We start from the raw sequence: 27,235 nt of genomic DNA on the forward strand, positions 1-27,235 counted from the left end.
TTCATTTAAAAAGGAGAATTGAACAGTATAAAGGTGAAAAATAAAATTAATTCTAATAACTTAGAATTTTTACTTTGCTTAGAACAACATATAGATACAAATAAAAAACACCATAATTGAGAAAGAGACAACATAAGAAAGGAAGATGCTTTCTAGTTTAGCACTGGGATATAATGGGAAATAGACATTTGGTCTTTTTCTCTGGTAAACATATGAAGGTGCAGACAGGGTGACACACCCAAAGAGGTCATGAAAGCTCCACACCTCCAATCCATACCATGCCCTATAGATCTCTTCTATTAGGCTGTTCTTGGGTTGTATCCTTTATAATAAACCTATAAATGTAAATAAAACATTGTCTTAAGCTTTGTGAGCCATTCTAACAAATCATCAAAACTGAAGAGGGGGTCATGGAAATGCCCAGTTGATAGCCGACCAGTCAGAAATACCGGTAACAACTTGAGACTTTCAGCTGGCATATGAAGTGAGTACAGTCTTATGGGAATGAGCCCTTAAATTGTGAGATCTGATACTAATTCCCAGTAGAGTGTCAAAAGTGAATAGCACCACACCCAGTTGAAACCTGAAACCATAAATCTCTTGCAAGAAAATATAGGCAGCAATCTTTGGATATCGGCCTTAGCAGCATACTTACGGGTATGTCTTCTCAGGCAAGGAAAACAAAAGCAAAAATAAGCTATTGGGACTACACCAAAATAAAAAGGAAACCATCAACAAAACAAAAAGGCAATGTACTGAATGGGAGAAGATCTTTGCAAATGATAGATCTGATAAGGAGTTAATATCCAGAATATGTAAGAAAGTTATACAACTCAACACCAAAAATAAATTTTTTTTTTTCAATTAAAAAATTAGCAGAGACACCTGGGTTGCTCAGTTGGTTGAGCAACCGATTCTTGATTTTGGCTCAGGTCATGATCTCACGGTTCGTGGGATCTAGCCCCGCATTGGGGTCTGTGCTGATAGCATGGAGCCTGCTTGGGATTCTTTCTCTCCCTCACTCACCTCCCCTTCCCCACTCACACACGAGCTCTCTTTTAAAAACAAATAAATAAGCATTTTGTTTTAAATGGGCAGGGGTGCCTGGGTGGTGCATTCAGTTGAGCATCCAACTTTGGTTCAGGTCATGATCTCAAGGTTCATGAGTTTGACCCCTGCTTCGGGCTCCCTACTGTCATCTCAGAGCCCACTCTGGATCCTCTCTTCCCCCTCTCTCTCTGCCTGTCCCCTGTTTTCACCCTCTTAAAAAAAAAAAAGAAAAGAAAAAGAAAAGAAAACCTTAAAAAAAAGTGAGAAGACCAAAATAGACCTTTTTCCTAAGAAGCCACACAAATGGCAAACAGACACATGAAGAGATACTCAACATCACTAATCCTCAGGGAAATGCAAGTCAAAACCACAATGAGATAGCACCTCACACTAGTCAGAATAGCTAGTAACAAAAAGACAAGAAATAACAACTTGGTGAATATGTAGACAAAAGGGTACCCTCATGCATCGTTGGTAGGAATGGAAATTAGTGCAACCAATGTGGAAAATAGTATGAAGGTTTCTCAAAAAACTAAAAATAGAATTACCATATGATCCAGTAATTCCACCACTGGGTGTTTCCCCACAAAAATGCAAACACTAATTTGTAAAGATACACCCCTATGTTTATTGCAGCATTATTTATAATAGCCAAGATATGATGGCAACCCACATGTCCACTGATAGATGAATGGATAAAGATGATGTGGTATATACACACAATAGAATATTACTCAGTCATACAAAAGAATGAGATCTTGCTATGTGCGACAGTATGGATGAACCTAGAGTGTATTATATACTAAGTGGAAAAGTCAAAGACAGACAGATGCTTATGATTTCACTTACACGTGAAGTGAAAAAACAAAAACAGCATTGTTTCCCTCCTGTTAATCTGTCTTTTCTCAGTTTATATGCAGACCCAGTCAGTGAACCTAAACTGCTGTAAGAATTTTTTCTTCCCCGAAACGTCATACATGATTAACTGAATTGTGTGTCTCCACTGATCTATAGGAACAAATTTCTTATTAACCAAACTCTAGTTGCGGTTGTCACCTTTGCCCAGGCATATGAACTTTGACCTACTCTCAGCCTGAGCCAGGATACAACCCTTGCCTAGAATAGACTGACCTCAAGCTAAAACATTTTCTGATCTATGGTGCTATCTCATTTGGTTTCTCATTCTGCTTCCCCAAACCCAGGTATTTCAAGTCTTGTTTACTTCTCCCTAAAAGAGAAAAGCCTTTTTCTGGCTAACTTTTGAGACACTTAAAGATCTTACGGTCAGAGTATTCTCCCTATTACAATAGACCTTTTCCTCCTCTTGCAAATATTCCTTTATTTTTCAACTGCAGGTCACTTTATTTTTCAGGGAAAGTTCTCTTATCTTTCACATGGTACCACAGTAGTATCTGTGCAGGAAAAAAATGTATTTGTACATCTTAATTATAAAATTATATGCTTTCTCTGAATATTACAAGTAAAAGAAAATCATTCAAGTCTGACTTTTACTGCCTTATAGTCCAGATTCTGCTTTAGTTATACAAGTAACTATTATTTTCTCTTTCCCCAAAAAGGTGCTACATATATAACGTTATATAACTTAAATATAAGGAAGTATTAGGTAATCCCAGAACTACCACTGAGGAAACACCTCTCAGATTTCAATTAGCCTATAATGTCTTCACTAAGTCCCCTAAACAGAATTTTCTGACATAACTGATGATTTGATTTCCTTTGTATGAATGACAAATTCTTATTACAGAATTCATGTTGAAACAATCCACTGCCCCATCCTTCTCTACTCCCCAATGAAACTGTTCTACTATTTTTCCTACTAATTACTGGCACTGATTTTTTTTCTTTTAAACAATATCCACTGATAGAATAGGAGCATTTTGCAATCTCTGTTCCAACATTTCCCCTTCCATCCAATAAATTCCCAATATCCTTATATCACAAATTATATTTAAATCTGCAGTTGTTAATCCTTACATGAATGTTCTTCAAAGCTGATCCATATATCCACTACAGTTACATTTCCTTTCTTATACAGTGTTTAGTTTTTCTAGGAGTTAATTACCTAAATTTTTATACAGTCAATTTACTTTTTTTTCCCCATGTAATATCACTTATGTTTCACTGATTAACAACATATACAGAATTCCTCTCAATAAAGCCAAAACATCAGGTAGCCTATCATCTCCAGGAGGAGAAGAATATGGGACATTGTGGACCACAAAGCCTGAATTATTTACTACCTGGCCTTCTACAAAAAAAAGTGTGCCCTGTTACATGCTCATTTTAGTGAAGCATATCGTAAAGGAGCTTCCTAAGAAAGTATACATGGCAGATGATTTTTTTGAGAACCTCTATGTCTAAAAACGTATTGAATCTACTCTTACACTTGATGAATTAGGTATAGAACAACAGGCTAGAAATAATGTTCTCTTTGAATTTTGAAGATACAGATTCATAATTTTCTACCTTCCAGAGCAGCTAAGAATATCAATGCCATTATGATTCTTGATCCTCATAGGTGACAAGTTTTTTGTTTTGTTTTTTGCGGGTTTTTTTTTTGCCTCTGAAAGCTGTTAAGATCTCTTCTACCTTACCTCTGGTACTCTGATATATCATAATGTGCCTTAGTGAAGGTTTCTCTTTCTCCCTTTTTTTACCCCTCTGACACAGTGCTAATATTCATTAAGGCTTTTCAATCTGGAAACTTATTTTTCAAATGTTGGAGATGTCCTTTAGTATTTTCTTGATAAATTCTTCCCTGCATTTTCTCTAAACTATGTGATATTCCTATTATTTAGATGTTGTACTACCCGGTTTGAGTCTCTTCTTTTCTGTTCTACTATATTTATTCTATTTACTAGGGGAAATTTTAGCTACATCTTCTATAGGACTTTCTTTATTGCTACGATCATTTTGTAATTTCCAAGAGCTTTTTCTTATTCTCTAAATGTCAGTTTTTATAGTTACCTATCTACTCTTCATGAATGTGATATCACTCCGTAAAAGAAAAAAACAAACATGATAGAAGGTCTCCAGTTTTCTCCTTGCTTTTTGCCTTTGCCCTTCTGGGGGTTTTTTGTACCTACCTCCAGCATCCAGAAAACTTTAAGCAGCTGATGATCTACAAGGTTTACAAAAAATCCTGAAAAATATTGTAGTGATGGTTATCTGGACCCTAAGTAAAGGCACAGAAATAGGACTGACCTATAGGAATAGGAAAGAAAACAAAGATATATCTACATAGTCAAACACTATATTTAACAGGATGGACTTAGATTCCTTTGCTATTTGGTTATGTCTTCAATTTCCCATCCCACTTTCCTTACATAACAGGCAAAGGAAAAACAGTAAGAATTTTTTAAAGAAATATCAATGTTTAAGAAAGATAAGACAACATGTAGGAAAAAAATGCTCCAACCTTTCACTCTTCCTTTACTCCTGTTCTCCTTCACAGTTATTGTCTTCTTATTTTGTCTCTAAATTCAATTAAGTCTTGTGTTGTTTTTTTCTGACTCCTCCCTTTTAATATACTGTTTCCCTGGTTGGCAAATTTTACTTCTAACTTTTTATTGATGGTAGGAAAAAGATGGATTTTGGGAAAGAGAACAAAGAAATAAACACAAATTGTTGAAATTTAATGTAAGCACACCACACATTTCAATAAATATTCAAAAGAATACTCCTTTCTTAGAAAGCAATACAAAGGGGATTCTGGGAAGATGGTGGAGTAGGACTCACCAAGAATCGATCTCCCAACCCACAGAACTGCACTAGCAAAATCTGTCTGATATAACTGTTTTTAGAAATCTGGAGATTATTGAAGGCTTACAACTTCAGGAAAAGGCATAGGCAGTAAAATGTCATTGATTTTGGTTAATTTCAGTTCTTAGCATGGTAGAAGCTACCCACCCCAAGCCCCCAGACCCTCAGCAACAGCTGAGCATATGTTACAGGAACAGCTTACACTCACAGCATTGTAGGAACCAAAGGAGAAAAAATGGTCTTATCCTTTAAATATCAGGGATCTGTTCTCTGATCACTGATTACTGCTTCTTATGTCAGAGGTGCAGAAAAAGAGGCAAGCAATCATTGTGGTTGCACCTCCCTCCATCTCTGCAAGCCTTACCCTTTCTAGAAGTGACTTCCAGGGAATTTAAAAAGCTAATGCCCCTTTTTCATCTCTTAATTTTTCCCTTTTTCCCCATTTAGGAGCCATACATTAAACACTAAAACATTCAAAAGTGAATGCATAAAAGGATGAAATTAGAAAGTTACCACGTATACATAGGGAAAGGCACAGGCTCAAACAAAACCTGAAAAGACCATAAGTTTATAGATATAATGAACTTTGACAAAGAGACAGCCTACAACAATAAAAAATAAATAAATGAATGAAATAAACAAAATAAAAAATAATAACAGCAAACCCTGGGAAAGAGACAGAATCTGATTTTCAACATTATCACATTTAGATTCAAATGTCCAATTTTCAACAACAAAAAATCATAATATGACAAAGAAAGAGGAAAGTATGGCCCATTCAGAGGAAAAAAAAATATATCAATCAAACTGTCCCTGAATAAGACCTGATATCAGATCTACTAGACAAATTATTTTAAAACAATTGTCTTAAGAATGATCAAAGAATGTAAGAAGATCTGAGAAAAGTCAAGAAAGCAATTTGTGAACAAAATAGAAATACCAACAAAGAGGCTGAACACCAAAAAGTAAGACAAAAAAAATTCTGGAGCTGAAAGTACAGTAATTAAAATGAAATGTTCACTAGAGGGATTCGAAAGCAGATTTGAGCAGGCAGAAGAATTAGCAAACTTGATGACTTTTCTCCTAATTTCACAGATAAGCAACTGTCTTAGAGGTTATATCACTTTCCCTTGAATAAACAATATCTACATCATGGCATGGCTGAGAACATCTGTGCCTGGCACTTTATTAGTGAGGGACACACAAAAAAGTCAAAGAGCATATTCAAATTAAAATAATTCAATGAAGGTTTTATTTACAAATAAATAAAATTTGTATTATTTGTTGTTTCTATTTCTAATTTACTTTTAGTGTCTTTCGTTTATCACTCTGAGACACATTATAATCAAACTCCTGAAAGACACACTTGAAAGCAGCAAAAGAAAAGTGATTTGTCACATACAAAAATGTTCAACAAGATAGTAAGATTTCTCATCAGAAATTTTGGAAGATAGAAGGCTATGGCTTGATATATTTGAAGTTCTAAAAGAAAAAAACCCATGAACCAAAAATCCTATATTCAGCAAAACTGTGCTTCAAGAGTAGAGAGAAATTAAGACATGCCTGGACAAATGAAAACTGACAGTTTGCAACCATAAGACCTGCCCTGCACCAAATGCTCAAGAGAATCCTGCAAGGGGAAACAAAACAACACCACACAGTTAACTCAGTACCATATGAGAAAATAAAGATCTCAATATAAGTAAATACATGAGGGGCACCTAGGTGGCTCATTTGGTTAAGTATCCGACTCTTGATTTCAGCTCAGGTCATGATCTCATGGTGGTGATATCCAGCTACATGTCGGACTCCATGCTGGGTGTGGAGCCTACTTAAGGGTCTCTCTCTTCTACTCTCTTTCCCCCCTGCCGGCCCTCCCCCACTTGCACTTTCCCTCTCTCAAAAAAAATAAAAATAAAAAGTAAATATATGAGCAATGGTGTAACTTTGGTTTGAAACTCCGCTTTTTGTTTTCCACATGATTTGACAGACTAATATTTTATTTAAAAAAAAATTAGTCTAAAAGCTAGTATTACTTCAACTTTGGTTTATAACTGCAAATTTTGTTTTCTACATAATATAAAGAAAACCATCAGAGTCTATGCTGACAGTGTGTAGCCTGCTTGGAATTCTCTGTCCCCTCTCAATCTCTCTGCCCCTACTCCACTTGCTCTCCCTCTCAAAATAAATAAACTTAAATAAAAATTGTTTTAAAAACTGTAAGGAAATAGAATTTTTACGTGTTATTCAAGATAAGTAAGTAGAGATTCAAGTTAGACTACCACAACTTTATAATGTTAAACATAATCCCACGTGATAACCACAAAGAAAATAGCTACATAAGAGGAAATGAGAAGGGAAGTTAAGCATTTCACTATGAAAAAAAAAATCCACAAAGCAAAAAAAGAGAATAATGCAGGAAAGTTGGGACCAAAGAAAAGGGTAAGACATGTAAAATTAACAGAAAAATGACAGAAATAAGTCACTCCTCATCACTACTTACTTTAAATGTAAATTGATTAAACTCTCCAATACAAAGAGTGACAGAATGACTAAAAAAAAGATCCAATTATATGCTGTCTACACCAGATTCACATTAGATCCAAAGACAGGTTAAAAGTCAAAGTATGGAAAAAGATATTCCATGCAAATACTACCAAAAGAGAGCAAGGTTATATTGATACCAGACAAAATACAAAATCAAAAAAAGACTAGAAGACACAAAGATGTAATTATATATTAATACAAGGTATAACAGAGCTAGAAGATCTAACTATTATAAACATCTACATACCTAATAACAAACTATCAAAATATATAAAGCATTAATTGGGGCACCTGATTGGCTTAGTGAGTTAAGCATTCGACTCTTGATTTCAGCTCAGGTCATGATCTCACAGTTTATGAGACTGAGCTGACAGCACGAAGCCTGCTTGGGATTCTCTCCTTTTCTCTCTCTCTCTCTCTCTCTCTCTCTCTGCTCCTCTCCCACTAGCATGCTCATGCTCTCTTGCTCTCTCTCAAACACAAAAATAAACTTTAACAAATAGCCAAAAACAATATATATATAAAGAATAAATTAATAGAAAATGAAAATAGACAGTTCTACAATAATAGTTGGGAGACTTCAATGCCCCACTCTCAATAAGGGATAGAACAATCTGACAGAAAAAAAGAAATTAGAGGGCTTAAAAGACACAATAAACCTACTGGATCTAATTGATATACGCGAAACAATCCATCCAACAAGAGAATACACATTTTTCTTAAGTGCACATAAGACATTCTTCAAGACAGACCATATTCTGGGGAACAAATTAAGTCTCGATAGATTTAGAAAGATATCACACAAAGCATCTTCTCTGACCACAATGGAATGAAGTTAGAACTCATTAACACAAGGAAAACTGGAAAACTCACAAATCTGTGGAAATTAAACAACATACTTTTTAATAACCAATGGTTCAAAGAAGAAATCACAAATTAGGAAATACTTGAGATGAATGAAAACAGAAACAAAAACAAATTCAAAAATATAAAAGATTTAATTTTTTGAAATCAAAAACTGAAAAAGATAGAGATAAAACTATAAGGAAATAGGGATGCCTACATACAAAATTTATACAAAAATTAGCAAAACACAACAAGAACACTAGTACCAAGAAGCATTTTTCGCTATAAATGCTCACATTACAAACATAAAGACCTCAAATCAACAACTTTATAATTTGAAGAACCAGAAGAAAAAAAAACTACATTCAAAGCTAACAGAAAAAAAGAAATAATAAAGAACAGAGCAAATGACATACAGAATAGAAAAATAAGAGAATGGGGTGCCTGGCTGGCTCAGTGGGTACAGCATCTGACTCTTGATCTCAGGGGTCTGAGTTCAAGCTCCACGTTGGGCAGGGCACCATTAAAAAAAAAAGGTGGGGGGAAGAAAAATAGAAGAAATTAATGAAACTAAAAGTTTGTTCACAAATATGGCAAACCTGAGCTAGATGAGCTAAGAAAAAGAGAGAAGATGCAAATAACTAAAATCAGAAATGAAAGTGGGGACATTACTAATGATTCCACAAAAATAAAAAGGATTATATATGAGTACTATGAACTGTATCTCAACAAATTAGATAATATAGATAAAATGGACAAATTCCTAAAAACAAAAAACCTAGATAGAATCACAAAGAAACAGAAAATTTGACTTGACCTAAAATTAGTAAGAAGATTGAATCAGTAATCAAAACTCCCAGGAAAGAAAGCCCTGGCCTTGATGCTTTCACTGGTGAATTTCAAAATTTTATGAAGAACAGCAATCATTCTCAAACTCGTCCCAAAAATGGAAGTGAAAATAATTTCCAACTTAGGGGTGCCTGAATGGCTCAGTTGGTTAAGCGTCCGACTTAGGCTCAGGTCATGATCTCACGGTTCGTGGGTTCAAGCCCCGTGTCGGGCTCTGTGCTGACAGCTCAGAACCTGGAGCCTGCTTCAGATTCTGTGTCTCCCTCTATCTGCCCCTCCACTGCTTGCACTCTGTCTCTCACATTGTCTCAAAAATAAACAAACATCAAAAAAAAATGTTTTAAATAATAATAATTTCCAACTTATTTTATGTAGCCAGCATTACCCTGATACTGAAGCCAGACAAAGACACCACAAGGAAAGAAGACTAAAGACCATTATTTTTATGAACATTGTTTCAAAAAATCCTCAACAAAATATTAACAAACCAAATTTGGCAGCAAATTAAAAACACTATACACCATGACCAAATGGGATTTATTCCTGTAATGCAAGAATGGTTCAACCTACAAAAATTGGTCACTAAAAAGATGAGAGTAACAGAATGAATAGAAAAAAAAAAAAAAATATGATCATCCCAATTGATGCAAAAAAAAAAAAAAAAGCGGCAAAATTCAACATCTTTCATGACAAAAGCACACAACCAGGAATGGAAGGAAACTGCTTCAACATAATAAAAGCTATATATGCAAAACCCAAGCAAACATCATACTTATTGGTGAAAGACTCTTTTCCTGTAAGATGAGGAACAAGAAAAGGATGTTCATTTTTGCCATTTCTATTCAACATACTACATAGCCAATTAGACAAAATATAAAGAAAAAAAAAGGCATCAAAATTGAAAAGGAATAAGTAAAATGATCTCTGCTCACAAATGGTATCATCTTATATGTAGAAAACCCTAAAGATTCCACAAAAAGACTGTTTCAAAAATGAATACAACAAAGTGATAGGATATAAACTCAACACAAAAATCACCTACATAATGTGGGTGCCTGGGTGGCTCAAGTTGGTTAAATGTCTGACTTTGGCTCAGGTCATGATCTCGCAGTTTGGGAGTTCGGGCCCCGCGACAGGCTCTGTGCTGACAGCTCAGAGCCTGCAGCCTGCTTCAAATTCTGTGTCTCCCTCTCTCTCTGCCCCTCCCCTGCTCATACTCTGTCTCTGTCTCTCAAAAATAAATAAATGTTAAAAAAAAATTTAAAAATCACCTGCATACCTATACATTTAACAATGAAAAATCTGAATAGGAAATCATGAAAACAATTCCACTTATAATAGTACTAAAAAGAAGAAAATGCTTAGGAACTAACTTAAAGAGGCAAAAAAATTATAAAATTAAAACTACAAAACAAGGCTAGAGGAAACAAAATACATGAATAAATGTAATCACAACCCATTTGCAGGGATTAGAAGGCTAAATGTTAAAATGTCAATACTACTCAAGACAATCTATCGGTTCAATGCAACTGTATCAAAGTCATGATGTTTTTTGCAGAAATAAAAAATCTTATCTCAAAACTCATATAAGGGACTCCCAATAGCCAAAACAATCTTGAAAAAGAATAACAAAACTGGAGGACTCACACTTCATTATTTCAAAACTTACTACAGGGATACCTGGATGTTAAGTCAGTTAACCATCTGACTCTTGATTTTGGCTCAGGTCATGACATGATCTTACAGTTTGTGAGAGATCAAGCCCCATGTCAGGTTCCACACTAACAGCATGAAACCCTCCTTGGGAGTCTCTCGATCTCGATCTCTCTCTCTCTCTCTCTCTCTCTCTCTCTTTCTCTCTCTCTCTCTCTCTCTGCCCCTCACCTGCTCACACATGCATGCTCGTTCTCTCTCTCTTTTTCTCAAAAAGAAACACTAAAAAAAGCCTACTACAAAGTTACAGTAATGAAAACGTGTGGTATTGGCATAAGGACAAACACACAGATCAAGAAAATGGAATAAGGAACCCAGAAATAAACTCTCATATACATAGAAAATGTTTTTTAGCAACAATGCCAAGACTAGTCAATTGGGAAAGAAGAGACTTTTGGACAAATGGTCCTAGAAAAACTGGATATCCACATTCCAAAGAATGAAGTTGGACCTCTACTCAACTCCATAGACAAACATTAACTCAAAATGGGTCAAAGAACTAAATGTAAGAGCTAAAATTATAAAATGCATATAAGAAAACATAGGGAAAAGCTTCATGGCCATGACATTGGATTTGGCACTGATTTCTTGGATATAACACCGAAAACACAGGCAACAACACAAAACAAACGAAATGTACTTTATAAAGTATTTAATTTTTATAGCATCTAAAGACACCGTCAAGAGAGCAAAAAGGCAACCCCAAAAATGGGATAAAATATTTGCAAGTCATGAATCTGATAAGGGATTGATATTCTGAATATATACACAACCCCTTAAAACTCAACAACAAAAAAACTTGACCTTTAAAAGTGGGCAAAGAACTTGAATAAACATTTCTCCAACGATATACAAATGGCCATAAGCACATGGAAAGATGTTCAACATCACTAATTATTAGGGAAACACAAATCAAAAACACAATCACCTATGACTTCACATAGGATGGCTATTATGAATTAAATGAAAGTAAGTGTTGATGAAGATGCAGAGAAAGTAGCACATTACTACTGGCAATGTAAGATGATGCAGCTGCTATGGAAAAGAGTATGGTGATCCTCAAAAATCAAAAACAGATTTACCATATGGTCCAGAAATTTCACTTGGGGATATATACCCCAAATTCAAAGAAATGAAAGCAAGGTTTCGAAAACATATTCATATAGCCATGTTCATATCACCATTATTCACAATAGCAAAAATGGGGAAGCAATGCAAGTGTCCACTGACAGATGAATGACTAAGCAAAACAGCATGTGTATAACATAAGTACACAATGGGATATCATTTAGCCTAAAAAGGAAGTAAATTCTGACATGTTGCAACATGAATGAACTTGGTGACAATATGCTAAGTAAAATAAGCCCACCACAAAAAAGATAAATAATGAATGATTCCACTTACATGAAGTACTTAAAGTAGTCAAATTCATGGAAAGTAGAATGGGTGGTTGCTTGGGGCTATAAGGGAGAAACTGGGAGTCACTGTTTAATGGGTATATAGTGTAAGTAGTACAAGATGAAAAGTGTAGAGATGGTTGGTGGTGATGTTAGTACAACATTAGAAATGGATTTAAAACTACTGAACTATGTATTTAAAAATGGTTAAGATGGTAAATTTTATGGGGCACCTAGATGGCTCAGTTGGTCAAGCATCTGACTTCGGCTCAGGTCATGATCTCGTGGTTCGTGGGTGTGATCCCCATGTCAGGCTCTGTGCTGACAACTCAGAGCCTGGAGCCTGCTTCGGATTCTGTGTCTCCCTCTCTCTCTGGCCCTCCCCATCTTATACTCTGTCTCTCTCTCTCTCAAAAATAAATACACAACGGGGCGCCTGGGTGGCGCAGTCGGTTGAGCGTCCGACTTCAGCCAGGTCACGATCTCGCGGTCCGTGAGTTCGAGCCCCGCGTCAGGCTCTGGGCTGATGGCTCAGAGCCTGGAGCCTGTTTCTGATTCTGTGCCTCCCTCTCTCTCTGCCCCTGCCCCGTTCATGCTCTGTCTCTCTCTGTCCCAAAAACAAATAAACGTTGAAAAAAAAAAATTTAAAAAAAAAAAATAAATACACATTTAAAAAAAATTTGTTTAAGACAGTAAATTTTATGTTGTGTAAATTTTATAATAAAAAAGCAATATATCTGACAAAAATTATAAAAACTTATAATTGACACATATTCCTCTAAGTAAATGATACACAATAAAGTTGATTTAAAAAAAAAGAATAGAAAACCTGAATAGTTCTATAATTAGAAGCAACACACAAACACAAAGGTAATACAAAAAAACAAATATTCATTTTAATTGCAGGTCACTGAAGAAGGACTGAATTTTTAAGAAGCAATAAAGAATGAGAAAAAGGAAACTGACAGGCTGCCAATTCATTTCCTAAAAAAAAGAAATTACTGTTCCCAAAAGAAGCTCAGTTCCTCTCCCTTGTTCAAGGTGTCTGTCTGGGGTTGAATTGTGCCCCCCTCCAAAAGACATTCTAAACTCTTAACCCCAGTATCTCAGAATGTTAACTTATTTGGAAATACTGTCTTCACAGAAATCAAATTAAAATAATGGCAATAAGGCTGTAATAGATTATGACTGGTGTCTTTCTAAAAACTGCAAACTGAACATAGAAACAGAAATACACATATGACAATGTGAGGACACACATAGAGATCATGTAAACAGATAAGACAGCAGTAATGCATCCAAAGTACAAGGAATGCCCAAAGAAAAGAGAGAGACATGGAATAAATCCTTCCCTAATGCCTTCAGAGGAAGCATGGCCCTACTGACACTTTCACATGAAATGTGAGTGGAGTAAACAATCTAGTCCAAAGACAGAGATTTCCAGAAGAGATGAGAAATCCACATCTGCTATGTTCTGAATGTTTGCTTCCCTTAAAAATTCATGTGTTAAAATCCTAAACCCCCAAAATGATGGTATTAGGAGTGGGGCCTTTGGGAAGTGAATAGATCACAACAGTGGAACCCTCATAAATGGTATTAGTACGCTTATAAAGGAGACTTAAGAGAGGCCCCATCCACCCCTTCAGGACACAATGAAAAGATGCCATCTATACGAACCAAGAAGCTCTCATAGACAATGAACCTTCTGGTGCCACGATAATGGGCTTCCCAGCCACCAGAATTATAAAAAATAATTATTTGTTGTTTATATGCCACCCAGTCTATGGTGTTTTACTATAGCAGCCCAAAACCACTAGAGCAAGATCCAACTAAAGGCTCTCAACTAGAGACAATTTGGATTCCAAGAAATAAATAGGTTCAAAGTAAAAGGATGGAAAAAGGTGTACCATGCAAACAGCAACCTTAGGACAAATGGAGTAGTTATATGAACATTAGATCCAATAGACTTTAAAACAAATAAAAATAGACAATGAGGGACATTATCGATAAAAGGGTTAATTCATCAGAAAGATATACCAATTACAAATACACATATACTTAACAACAGGACCACAAAATACATTAAGCAGAAACTGACAAAACATAAGGGAGAAATGAACATTTCAACAATAATATGTAGGTACTTCAAAACACCAGTCTTGATAACGGATAGATATACTAGACTGAAAATCTGCAAGGATAACAGGAGCTTGAATAATAGTATCATCCAATTCAATCTAACAGACATCTATAGAACACTCCACCAAATAGGAACAGAATACACATTCTTCTCAAATACACAAACCATTCTGCAAGCAAGACCATATGCAAAACCATAAAATGAAACTCAGTAAATTTATAAGAAAGAAAACCATACAGGGACACCTGGATGCCATAGTCGGTTAAGTATCTGACTCTTGATCTCGGCTCAGGTCATCATCTTGCTGTTCATGAACTTGAGCCCCACATCAGGCTCTGCAGTGATGGTCCAGAGCCTGCTTGGGGTCCTGTCTCTCCTTCTCTCTGTCACTTCCCCACTTGTGCTCTCTCTTTCTCTCTCTCTCTCTCAAGACAAATAAAGTTAAAAAAAATTTTTTTAAAGGAAATCATATAGAATGTTCTCAGACCACAATGGAATTCAATTAAATATTAACAAGAGGTAAGTAAGTCATGACAATATAATATAAAGCATGGTGACTGTAGTTAATAAAACTGTATCATGTATTTGAAAATGGCTAAGAAAGTAAATCTTAACGGTTCTCATCACAAGGAAAAGGATGTATAACTATGCATGGTGATAGACGTTAACTAGACTTACTATAGTGATCATTTCTCAATATATATAAATAATGAATCACTACATTGTACACCTGAACTAATATAATGTTATGTCAATTATATCTCAATTAGGATCTTGCAAGTTTTCAAAAATGCAGAAATTAAATAATACACATTTTCACAACAAATGAGTCAAAAAAGTCACACCAGAATTTAGAAAATACTTTTGAGATTAATGAATAGAACATCACAACACACCAAAATTTATGAGATGCAGCTAATGCAGTGCTCAAGGAAATTTTAAAATTGCAAAATGGCTATGTTAGAAAAGAAGAAAGATCTCAAATCAATAATCTTACCAGACACCTTAAGATTTAGAAAAAGCAGCACTATTTCCAAAACAAAAACAAAGAAAATAAGACTATAGTGGAAATAAATGAAAACGAATACAGAAAACCAAGAGACAAAATTGATGAAGTCAAAAGTTGGTTCTTTGAAAAGATCAACAAAATTAACAAATCTTTAGGGAGACTGAACAGAAAAAGAGAGGAAAAAAAGATGTAAATTTATAAATAAGAAAAAGAGATCACTAACAATATTACAGAAATTAAAAAGACTGTAAGAGAGTATTTTGAACAAATGTATGCCAACAAATTAGATAACTTACACAATGTACAAATTCCTAGAAAGGCACAAGGTACCAAAACTGACTCATACATGGCTATCAGGCTGGCTCACTCAGTGAAGCATGCAATTCTTGTAGTCGGGGCTGTGAGTTTGAGCACCACACTGAGTGTAGAAATTTCTTAAATTAAAACTGAAAAAAAAAAACAAACCTGACTCATAAAAAAACAGAAAATCTGAATAGAGCTGTAACAAATAAAAATTTAAACTTGTAACGTGATATCCTCAGGGACACACACATACACATGCAAAATGCCAATGTCTACATGGCCTACTGGTGCCTTTCATCAAACATTTAAAGAAAAATTGTGGGGGGGTGGGGGGGAGGTGCCTGGGTGGCTGAGTCAGTTAAGCGTCCGACTTCGGCTCAGGTCATGATCTCATGGTTCCTAGGTTTCAGCCCCTTGACAGGCTCTGTGCTGACAGCTCAGAGCCTAGAGCCTGCTTCAGATGTTGCATCTCCCTCTCTCTCTCTGCCCCTCCCCCACTTGTTCTCTCTCTCTCTCTCTCTCTCTCTCTCTCTCAAAAATAAATAAACATAAAAAAAAAAAAAAACCTGGGTGCCTGGCTGGCTCAGTTGGTAGAGCGAGCAACTCTGACCATCATGAACTCAAGCCCCATGTTAGGTGTAGAGATTACTTAAAAATAAAATCGTGGGGCACCTGCGTGGCTCAGTCGGTTGAGCATCCGACTTCGGCTCAGGTCATGATCTCCCGGTTTGTGAGTTCGAGCCCCACGTCAGCTCTGTGCTGATAGCTCAGAGCCTGGAGCCTGCTTCTGCTTCTGTGTCTCCCTCTCTCTCTGCCCCTAACCCACTTGCATTCTGTCTCTGTCTCTCTCAAAAAAAAATAAACATTAAAAAAAATTTTTTTTAATAATAAAATCGTAAAAAAATTAAAAATAAAATAAATAAATAAAATAAAATCGTAACAAAAAAAAATTTAAAGAAACTTAACATCAATTCTCCAAAAATTCTTCCAGAAAACAAAGGAAGAGAAAACACCTGTCAACTCATTCTACAAGGTCAGTATTAGCCTGATTCCAAATCCCAGACAAGACAACATAAGAAAACAGCAGATGAATTTCTCTTCTTTTTTAAGTTTATTTATTTTGAAAGTAAGAGAGAATGTGAGTGGGGGAGGGGCAGAAAGAAAGAGGGAGAGAGAGAATCCCAAGCAGACTCCTCATTGTCAGCACAGAGCCTGACACAGGGTTCAATCTCACAAATCATGAGATCATGACCTGAGCAAAAATCAAGAGTCAGACACTTAACCAACTAAGCCACTGCTCCTGATCAATTTCTCTTCCTAATACAAATGAAAATATCCTCAAAAAAATCCTAGCAAACTAAATCCAGCAACATATCAATGGGATCATAAATCAGGATCATGTGGGATTTATCTCAAGAATGCAAATTTAGCTTAAGGTCTAAAAATAAATTTATGTAACACATTAATTAAAAGATACACATTACATGATATGAATGCAAAAAAGGCATTTGACAAAACCTGACACACATTCATGATAAAAAGCTTCAAACAAATTAGGAATGGAAAGGAACTTCCTCCATGAAAAAGAGCATACTTTAGTCTATTTGTGTTACTATAACAAAATACCATAAAATGGGTGGCTTATAAACAACAGACATTCATTTCTTATGTTCTGGAGGCTGGGAAGTCCAGGATCAGGGTGCCAGACAGCATGCTCAGGCTCTGGTGAAGGCCTCTTCTGTACTGCAAACTGCTAACTTTTCACTGTGTCCTCAAAAGGTGAAACTAGGAAGCTCTGTGAGGTCTCTTTTATAAAGGCAGTAATCCCATTCATGAGCGCTCCACCCTCATGACTTAACCTCCCAAGGGCCCCACCTCCAAATGCCATCACACTGGGCATTAGGATTTCAACATAAACATTTTGAGGGGACACAAACATTCAAACCATAGCAAAGCATCTATGAAAATCTAGCTAACATGACACGTAATGGTAAAATACGAATGCTTTCCCTCTGAGAGTGGGAACAAAACAAAAATGTCCACTCTCACCACTTCTATTCTACATCATACTAGATGTTCTAACCAGAACATTAAGCAAAGAAAAAAAAAATTAAAGGCATCCAGTTGGAAATAAAGAAGTAAACTGTCTTTATGTATAAAACTCCAAGCAATCTACTAAAAACTTCTAGAACTAGGAAGCCTTAAACAAGATCACAGCATATAATGTCCACATACATAAATCAAGTGAATTCCTATACACTAACAATGAACAGTCTGAAAATAATATTAAGAAAACAATTCCACAACAGCATCAAAAAGAAGAAAATAAATTACCAAAAGCTGCAGAAAGAAATTAAAAAGGATCTAAATGGAAAGATATCTCATGTTCATGAATCAGAAGACTTAATATTAAGATGGCCAAACTCCCCAAATTAGTCTACAGATTTAACACATCCTCTCTCAAAATCCTTATTGGCTTTTTTGTTATAATTGACAACCTGATTCAAAATTCAACTGAAAATGCAACAAATCTAGAACAACTGAAACAATTTTGAAAAACACAATAAAGCTGGAAGACTCTCACTTTCTAATTTCAAAACTTAATGCAAAGTTATAGTAATCAAGACACAGTGGTAATGGCATAAGGACAAACATATAGATCAATGGAATAAAATTCCAAATCCAGAAATAAACCCTTATATTTGTAGGCAATTGATTTTCATCAAAGTTACCCCAAAACATTGGTACCTCTTCCACCAATGGTGCTAGGACAATTGCATATTCACAAACAAAAATATAAATTTGGATGCCTATTTCATATCATATCCAAAAATTAATTCTGAATGAATAAAAGACCTAACTCTAACCCTTAGAAGAAAACTCAAGAATAAGTCATTCTAACCTGAGATTAGGCAATAGTTTAGACATGACAACAAAAAAGCACCATGACAAAAGAAAAATAGATAAATGGGACTTCATCAAAATGAAAACAACCTCTGCTTCAAAAGACAACATCAAGAAAGTGAAAAGCTGTATAGGAGAAAATATTTGCAAACCATATATCTGTTAAAGACTTGTATACAGAATATATAAAGAAGTCTTACAACTCAACAGAAACATATCAACACAATTTTAAAATGGCAAAAATCTAAGTAGACATTTCTCCAAAGAAGATATAAAAATCACCAACAAACACATAAAAAGACAAACGTCATTAGGAAATGCATATCAAAACCACAATGAGACACAGGTTTACACCCACAAGGACATTGGAAGGAAGGAAGGAAGGAAGGAAGGAAGGAAGGAAGGAAGGAAGGAAGGAAGAGAGGGAGGGAGGGAGGGAGGAAGGGAATTAAGTAGTGATAAGGATATGGAATACCAATGTTTTTCATTTCCTATAGACAATTTACTCGAAAAGGGAGAATAATACTAAGTACCTTACAAAGTGCTCTGACATAAATTTAAGAACTTCAATTAGTCTTCTAATTTGTGTGACCTCCCAATAATTACAACTTTTACTTTGCCACACTCATTTTTTTTATTCATTCACTATTCCATAAAAGAAAATTCAACACTCTTTTATAGAACAATTTTTTAATTATTTACAAATATCCAATCCTGAAATGCTCTAAATTCCTTCTGATAACTGCAATTTGAATCTCCCAAATATTTAACTCTAGTATAATCATAATTTACTAACACTAAGTGCTAAATTCAGCATCTTTTTTACTGCAGACCACAAATAATGAATCAAGCATTATAATCAAGTCTATATGTAACTATTGTTTTATCAGCTAAAGTTTATCAAGATGTTCCAAATGCACAAAAAGAAAAGAGTTAAGATGACTTAGAATCACAGAAAGTTCACACTTGAACCTTAGAGGACATTGAATTCAGTCCTTGTATTTCAAAATTATGTATCTGAGATCCAAAGAAGCTAAATGAATCACCATAGTCAGTCACACTATTTATACACAATATAAGCCCATCCTATGTCATATACACATATATCTTACCTTTCTGGTGATGTCTTAGAGGTGACAGGACGCCCACGAACACTTTTTCTACTTTTATGGTCTAGAGAGAGGACCTTATTTCTTAGGCTTCTTTTCCACTGGTGGGGGAAAAATGGAATTTAATACTAAGTATAACAATATGATAATTAAGAGGCATTTAAGTTTTTTTTTTATTTAAAACTTCAAGATGATTGGCCAAATTCATAGTAATTCACAGAGGAAAACAAGTGCAGTCTACAAACCCACCTGGCTCTTTTGCTAGTGTAGAAATATAAGTCTACCAAAAAAATAGAAGAAAGATATTTAAAAATCGCAAGGTAAATTTAGTCCGGAAACCAACACTTTGAGATCCTAAAGCTTATATAATTATAAAATTTTTCAAAGAGTTTAAAAAAAAATAGACATTATTATATGCCAAGTTAAATAGGACCTGTGATTTTGAAGTTACCATATTTATAATAATTGAAAGGGATTACAACTTGCTCCCGATGAATTGCTGCATGGAAATTTTTAGGGAAGAGTCAGACATCTTATTAACAGGGTTTATATTTAATCTAACTAGACACAAAAGTTAAAATTATTTAATACAAAACAGTATCAATCTAGACAAATAAATTATTTATCTTCTCTTCATTAGTTACCTTACCTGAAAATAGACGTAATAATAGCTATCTCACAAGGATGTAAACATGACTATATATGTAGTCAGTTTAAAACACTGTTTTCCTGGAGTGCCTGGGTGGTTTGGTCAGTTAACCGACTATTGGTTTCAGCTCAGGTCATGTGAGCGGTTTCGTGGGTTCCAGCCCCACACGCTGGGCTCTGAGCTGGCAGCACAGAGCCTGCTTGGGATTTCTCTCTCTCTCTCTCTCTCTCTCTCTCTCTCTCTCTCTCTCTCTCTCTCTGCCCCTCCCCTACTAGTGCTCTGTCTCAATCAAAATAAACAAACTTATTTTAAAAAATAAAAAAAATAAAAATAAAAGTTTACTCCTGAGAGATTTGTACAGTGTTTATAGCAGCATTGTTCACAACAGCTAAAAGATAGAAGCAATTCAAGTGTCCCATCAATAAGTGAATGGATAAACAAAATGAGGTATATACAATGAAATATTATTCAGTCTTAAAAAAGAAACTGACACATGCTACATGGATGACCCTTGATGACTGTGAAAGAACAAAATATATATATATATATATATATATATATAATATATATATATATATATATATATATATATATATATATATATTGGTTTCTGCCCCCAGTTCCTGGCCTAGAACTCTGAAACCCTTGTAATTTACTGGGTGATAGGAGCATCTTTTGTTATATTATTTGGTCTATGAAACCCTCCCAGGCCTCGCCCTATGTATCTCTTCATCTGGCTCTTCAGTGGTGTTATGTTGTCAAATCCTTTAATAAACTGATAAATATAAGTGTTTCCCTGAGTTCTCTTAGCAGCTCTAGCATAAATTAATTGAACCTGTGGTGGGGAGGGGGTGAAGCTGTGGAACTTCAGATTTATAACCAGTTCATCACAAGCAAAGTGACAGCTGGACTTCTGACTGGCATTTGAAGTGCTGTGGGAGCAGTCTTGTGTGACTGCGCCCTTAACTTGTGGGATCGGACACTATTTCCAAGTAGTGTCAGAATTGAATTAAATTGTAGGATACCCAGTTGGTGTCACAGAGGATTGATGGGTGGGGGAAATCCACACACATCTGGCATCAAAAATTGTTGTAAATATGATGCCTGGGTGGCTCAGTTGGTTAAGCCTCCAACTTCAACTGGGGTCATGATCTCACAGTTCGTGAGCTCAAGCCCTGCATCAGATGAGCTTGAATCACACTCCAGGATCTGCACTCTCTCTCTGCACCTGGTGGGATTCTCTCTCTCTCCCTCTCTCTCTGCCCCTTACTCACTTGCATGCTCTCATGAATGAATGAATGAATGAATGAATAGAAATGTGGTTAAAATGGGGTGCTAGGGTGGCTCAATTGGTTAAGCATCCAACTCTTAATTTTGGCTCAGGTCATGATCTCATGGTTCATGAGTGTAAGCCTCACATCAGGCTCTGCACTGACAGCATGGAGCCTGCTTGGGATTCTCTCTTTGCCTCTCTCTCTCTGCCCCTCCACCACTCATGTTGTCTTTCTCTCTCCCTCTCTCTCAAAATAAATAAATAAATAAATAAACATTTAAAAAATGGTTAAAATGATAAATTTTGTTATTTTTTCCACAATTTAAAATAAATTTTTAAAAGATAAAAAAATAATGCTTCGACAAAGCAGAAAAGAATATCCAGTGGAAAAAAGCCAGACTCCAACAAATGTTGGGAAAACCGGACAGCAACATGCAGAATGAAACTAAACCACTTTCTTACACCACACACAAAAATAAATTCAAGGGATGCCTGGATGGCTCAGTATGTTCAGTGCCCAACCTCAGCTCAGGTCATGATTTCACAGTTTGTGAGTTTGAGCCCCTCATTAGGCTCTCTGCTATTAGCACAAAGCCCACTTTGAATCCTCTGTCTCCCTCTCTCTCTGCCTCTCCCCTGCTCGGTCTCTCTCTCTCTTTCAAAAATAAACAAATATTAAAAATAATAATAATAAATAAATTCAAAATGGATGAAAGACCTAAATATAAGACAGTAAACCATCAAAATCCTGGAGAAGAACACAGGTAGCAACCTCTTTGACATCAGCTATAGCAACTTCTTACTAGACATGTCGCCAGAGGCAAGGAAAACAAAAGCAAAAATGGACTATTGGGACTTCATCAAGATAAAAAGCTTCTGCACAATGAAAGAAACACTCAACAAAACTAAAAGGCAACCTACAGAATTGGAGAAGATAATTTGCAAATGACATAACGGATAAAGGGTTAGTATCCAAAATCTACAAAGAACTTATCAAACTTAACACCCAAAAAACAAATAATCCAGTGAAGAAAGGGAGAGAAGACATGAGTAGATATTTTTCCAAAGAAGACATCCAGATGGCTAACAAACACATGAAAAGATGCTTACCATCGCTCATCATGAGGGAAATACAAATCAAAACCACAATGAAATACCAGCTCACACCTGTCAGAATGGCTAAAATTAGCAATACAGAAAACAACAGATGTTGGCGAGGATGCACAGAAAAGGGAACCTCTTACATTGTTGATGGGAATGCAAACTGGTGCAGCCACTCCGGAAAACAGCATGGAGGTTCCTCAAAAAGTTAAAAATAGAACTACTCTCCAACACAGCAATTACACTAGTAGGTATTTACCCAACGGACACAAAAATACCAATTTGAAGGAGCACATGCACACCGATGTTTATAGCAGCACTACCAACAAGAGCCAAACTATGGAAAGAGCCCAAATGTCCATCAACTGATGAATGAATAAAGAAGATGTGGTGTGTATTTATGTGTACACATATACATACACACGCATGCACATACATACACACACACAATGGAATATTAGCCATGAGAAGAAATGAAATCTTGCCATTTGCAATGATGTGGATGGAGCTAGAGTATATTATGCTAAGCGAAATAAGTCAGTCAGTGAAAGACAAATGCCATATCTTTGCACACAAATGTGGAATTTAAGAAACAAAATAGATCAACATAGAGGGGTATAATGGGTTAAAAAAAACAGAGAGAGAGAGAAACCATAGGAGACTCTTAACTATAGAGAACAAACTGAGCATTTCTAGAAAGGAAGTAGGCAGGGCATGAGCTAAATGGGCGATGTGTATTGAGAAGGGCACTTGTGGGGTACCTGGGTGGCTCCAGTTGAGCGTCCAACTTCAGCTTAGGTCATGATCTCACTGTTTGTGGGTTCAAGCCCTGCGTTGGGCTCTGTGCTGACAGCTCAGAACCTGGAGCCTGCTTCAGATTGTGTCTCCCTTTCTCTCTAACCCTCTCCTGCTTGCACTCTCTCTCTCTCTCAAAAATAAATAAACATTAAAAAAAATTTTTTTTAAAGAAGGGCATTTATGATGAGCACCAGGTGTTTTATGTAAGTGATGAATCACGAAATTCTATTCCTAAAACTAATATTACACTATATATTAACTAAATTTTAAATAAAAACTAAAAATTAATAAAAAAAGTAAACCAATTCATTTCCACCTGTACAAAAAAAAAGTCATTTAACAAAAGAAAAAAATGTTTCAAGTAATGAAAAACAAAACGCTGTCCTGAACATGACAGCCTTCAATAAACATCCTTTTTAATTTTCCAAGCATTATGTTATCTCCTTATCATCACAGCCCTGCATGGTATAAAACATATCACTTTAATCAAAGGTAAGTGAGGCTTGACCAATGAACCTAGGTTTGACTCCCATAAAAGCCTATGTTTCTTCCAATGCTTTAATTCTAAATTATACAAGTTCTCAAAAATCTCCAAGGTATCAACCTAAACATACATCTGTCACTCCCATTCTTCTACGAAATGTAAATGTATCAATATAACAAGATTAAAACTATATCTTCTCTCCATTTTCGTTATCACTGTCTTAGTTCTGCCTCTTCTTATTTGTCACCTGGACTCTTACAATGTTAAACTAATGGGATTCCCTGCCAATGGTCTCTTACTCCCTTACTCTAGCATCTAGTCCATCATGACAGTTAAATCTTTTTTTTTTTTTTTTTTTAACGCCTCATTTATTTTTGAGACAGGGAGAGACAGAGCATGAACAGGGGAGGGTCAGAGAGAGGGAGACACAGAATCCGAAACAGGCTCCAGGCTCTGAGCTGTCAGCACAGAGCCCGACGCGAGGCTCGAACTCACAGACCGCGAGATCATGACCTGAGCCAAAGTCGGCCGCTTAACCAACTGAGCCACCCAGGAGCCCCATGACATTTAAATCTTAAAAAAATGCAAAACTGTTATCATTCTCTTGTTTAAATTTCTATCCTGACTACCTATAGGATGGGGAAAAAAATTTTGTTTTTATTTCTCACTTCTGTTTCCCATACATCTTGTATTCTGACCATACTAAATTATTTGTAGTTCCCTAAAAGAGCCAAGCAGTTTCATCCTTCAACATCTGTTTCCTTTTACTAGAATGTGCTTTGCCCTCCCTAATCCTCTTTGTCCATTAAGCCCCAATCTAGTACCATCAAGAAACCTTTCTCACCCTCTAGCAGAGTGAATCAATTTCTTCTACAACACCATTATAAGTTTTGTATATCCCTATTATTGATAAGACTTCTCACAATGAATTACACTATCTGTTTACACCAAAACTACCACCAGGACTGGGAATGATTAAGGGCTGAACTCTCAAAACTACTGTCCAATTAGGTCCTTGTAATATTCCATTAATCTCACAGTAAAATGCAGCCTTCACATTTTATGTTACTGAATTTTTTGTACCCCACTATCATATTGTAAAAAAGTTTGCCTCTATGTGCAAAACAATGGAAGTACTAGTCTTTGAACCTATAGTACTATATATTCTATATAGGAAAAAAAAAACAAAACATTATTCCCACCAAAAAGGAAATGAACACCAAAATGAACTCATGGGGACAAACTGGAGATAACATAAATAGGAAGGAAATTAATTAAAATGTCATTAACTCCAAATTCTTGAATCCTATCATATTTAAGGGTAACCTGAAGTATATCTGGAGATATTATCAAATGATAACAAAATTCACTTAGACTTTGATCAATTGTTTACAGATACTATCACACTAAAATATTTATATATTTTCTTCTTAAAAATTATATAAGAATTACAGGCTGGGTTAATAATTTGTATTTTTCACAAATTATGATTTGTTTTTCTTTTAGTCTGTGAACCTATTATACACTAGCTCTGAAAAATAAAATCAGATAACAAAGATTTCTCCTACAAACTGATTATGAATGGGAATTTATTCACATACATATTTTGAAAGCTACCTGACCACACTATGAAACTTAAGATGGTATAAATAATTTTAATTTAAATATGAAAAAAGCTTTTGGAAGAATAAAAGACTTTGTTTACAAACAAGATCAAAGCATTCAGTTACCTAATTCTGAAGCTTTCATTCTGAGAAAAATGCCAAAATAAAATATAATGCTAATTAAAATTAAAACTCCATAGTATCCTGACTAAAAGTTTGCTTGAACAAAATCAACCCTACATGCATTCTAAATGGTGTGGGGTTTACAACCTCAACTGAGTGCTTTCTTAAATATTAAAAAAGAACTAAAGTTGTATCCTAAGGAAAATACTTTGTTCACAACCACTACCACTATCACAGCTTATTGAAATAAAAATATACGATGACTTTCTAACCAATTGAGATTACTGGTCTGGATTTAACTTTTTTTTAATAGATTTTTTAAGTTTACTTATTTATTTCAATAGAGTAAGAGAGACGCAGAAAAAGAAGGGAGAGAGAGAATCCCAAACAGGCTCCATATTGTCAGTACAGAGCTCGATGCGGGGTTCAAACCCACGAACCATGAGAGCATGACTTGAGCCATAATCAAGAGTCAGGAGCTTAACCAACTGAGCCATCCAGGCAACCCAACTGATTGATTATTTATTCATTCATTCATTCATTCATTCATTTATATTCAAGTTAGTTAACATATAGTGTAGTACTGGTTTCAGGAGTAGAACCCAGTGACTCATCACTTATATAGAAGACCCAGTGCTTATCCCAACAAGTGCCCTCCTTAACGTCCATCACCCATTTAGCCCATCTCCCTACCCACCTCCCCTCCAGCAAACCTCAGTTTGTTCTCTGAATTTAAGAGTCTCTTATGGTTTGCCTCCCTGTCTCTTTTTAGCTTATTTTCCTTTCCTTCTTATGTATGTTCATTTAACTTTAAATCAGAATTTCAACTCTATTGATTCTTCACCCAGTTTCCAAAGTAAGAAACATGTAATGCCAACACTGAAAACACTTGACAAAAACCATGAGCTGAAGTTATTTGCTAACCAGTATCTAGTGAACCAGTGGATGAATTATGGGATAATGTCTGAGGAATCCTGTATACTCTTCAAGCAATTTTCCTCAGTGTTTTCCCCAAACACCCTGCATAACTCTAGAAAAATATATAACCAGGAAATTAACAATGACACAATCCATGACCTTATCAAGATTTCACCTGTTTTATTTTTTTTAATAATTTTTAAGTGTTTATTTATTTTGAAAGAGAGTGTACATGAACGGGGGAGGGGCAGAGAGAGAGGGAGAGAGAGAGAATCCCAGGCAGGCTCCATGCTGTCAATGCAGAGCCCAATGCAGGGCTCAATCCAACAAACCATGAGACCATGACCGAGCCAAAATCAACAGTTGGGCACTTAACCTATTGAGGCACTCAGGCACCCCAAATTTCACATACATTTGTGTGTGCATGCATATTTAGTTCAATGCAGTTTTATCATATGTGCACATCTCTGTGACTGCAACCTATGTCAAGATATAGAACAGCTGTGTCACACCAATCTTTCTGCTATCCTTTTACAAACACAGCTACCACCTTCCCTCCCACTAACTCCTAGCTCCTGTAGACCTTGAGAGTTTTCCTAGAAATTCACACAAACATTTACGTAAGGAATAAAATG

General features: G+C 35.6%; 1 protein-coding gene across 1 annotated transcript in view; it reads right to left on the reverse strand.

Moving 5' to 3' along the window:
- Positions 1–27,235, reverse strand: part of SENP7 (SUMO specific peptidase 7) — a 157,728-nt gene that overhangs the window by 103,492 nt on the left and 27,001 nt on the right. The window contains 1 exon segment of the mRNA XM_043594036.1: positions 19,654–19,751. Within this exon segment, the coding sequence (XP_043449971.1) occupies positions 19,654–19,751 (98 nt within the window).

This window comes from Prionailurus bengalensis, chromosome C2 (genome assembly GCF_016509475.1).
Source record: "Prionailurus bengalensis isolate Pbe53 chromosome C2, Fcat_Pben_1.1_paternal_pri, whole genome shotgun sequence".
Classification (NCBI taxonomy): Eukaryota; Metazoa; Chordata; class Mammalia; order Carnivora; family Felidae; genus Prionailurus; species Prionailurus bengalensis.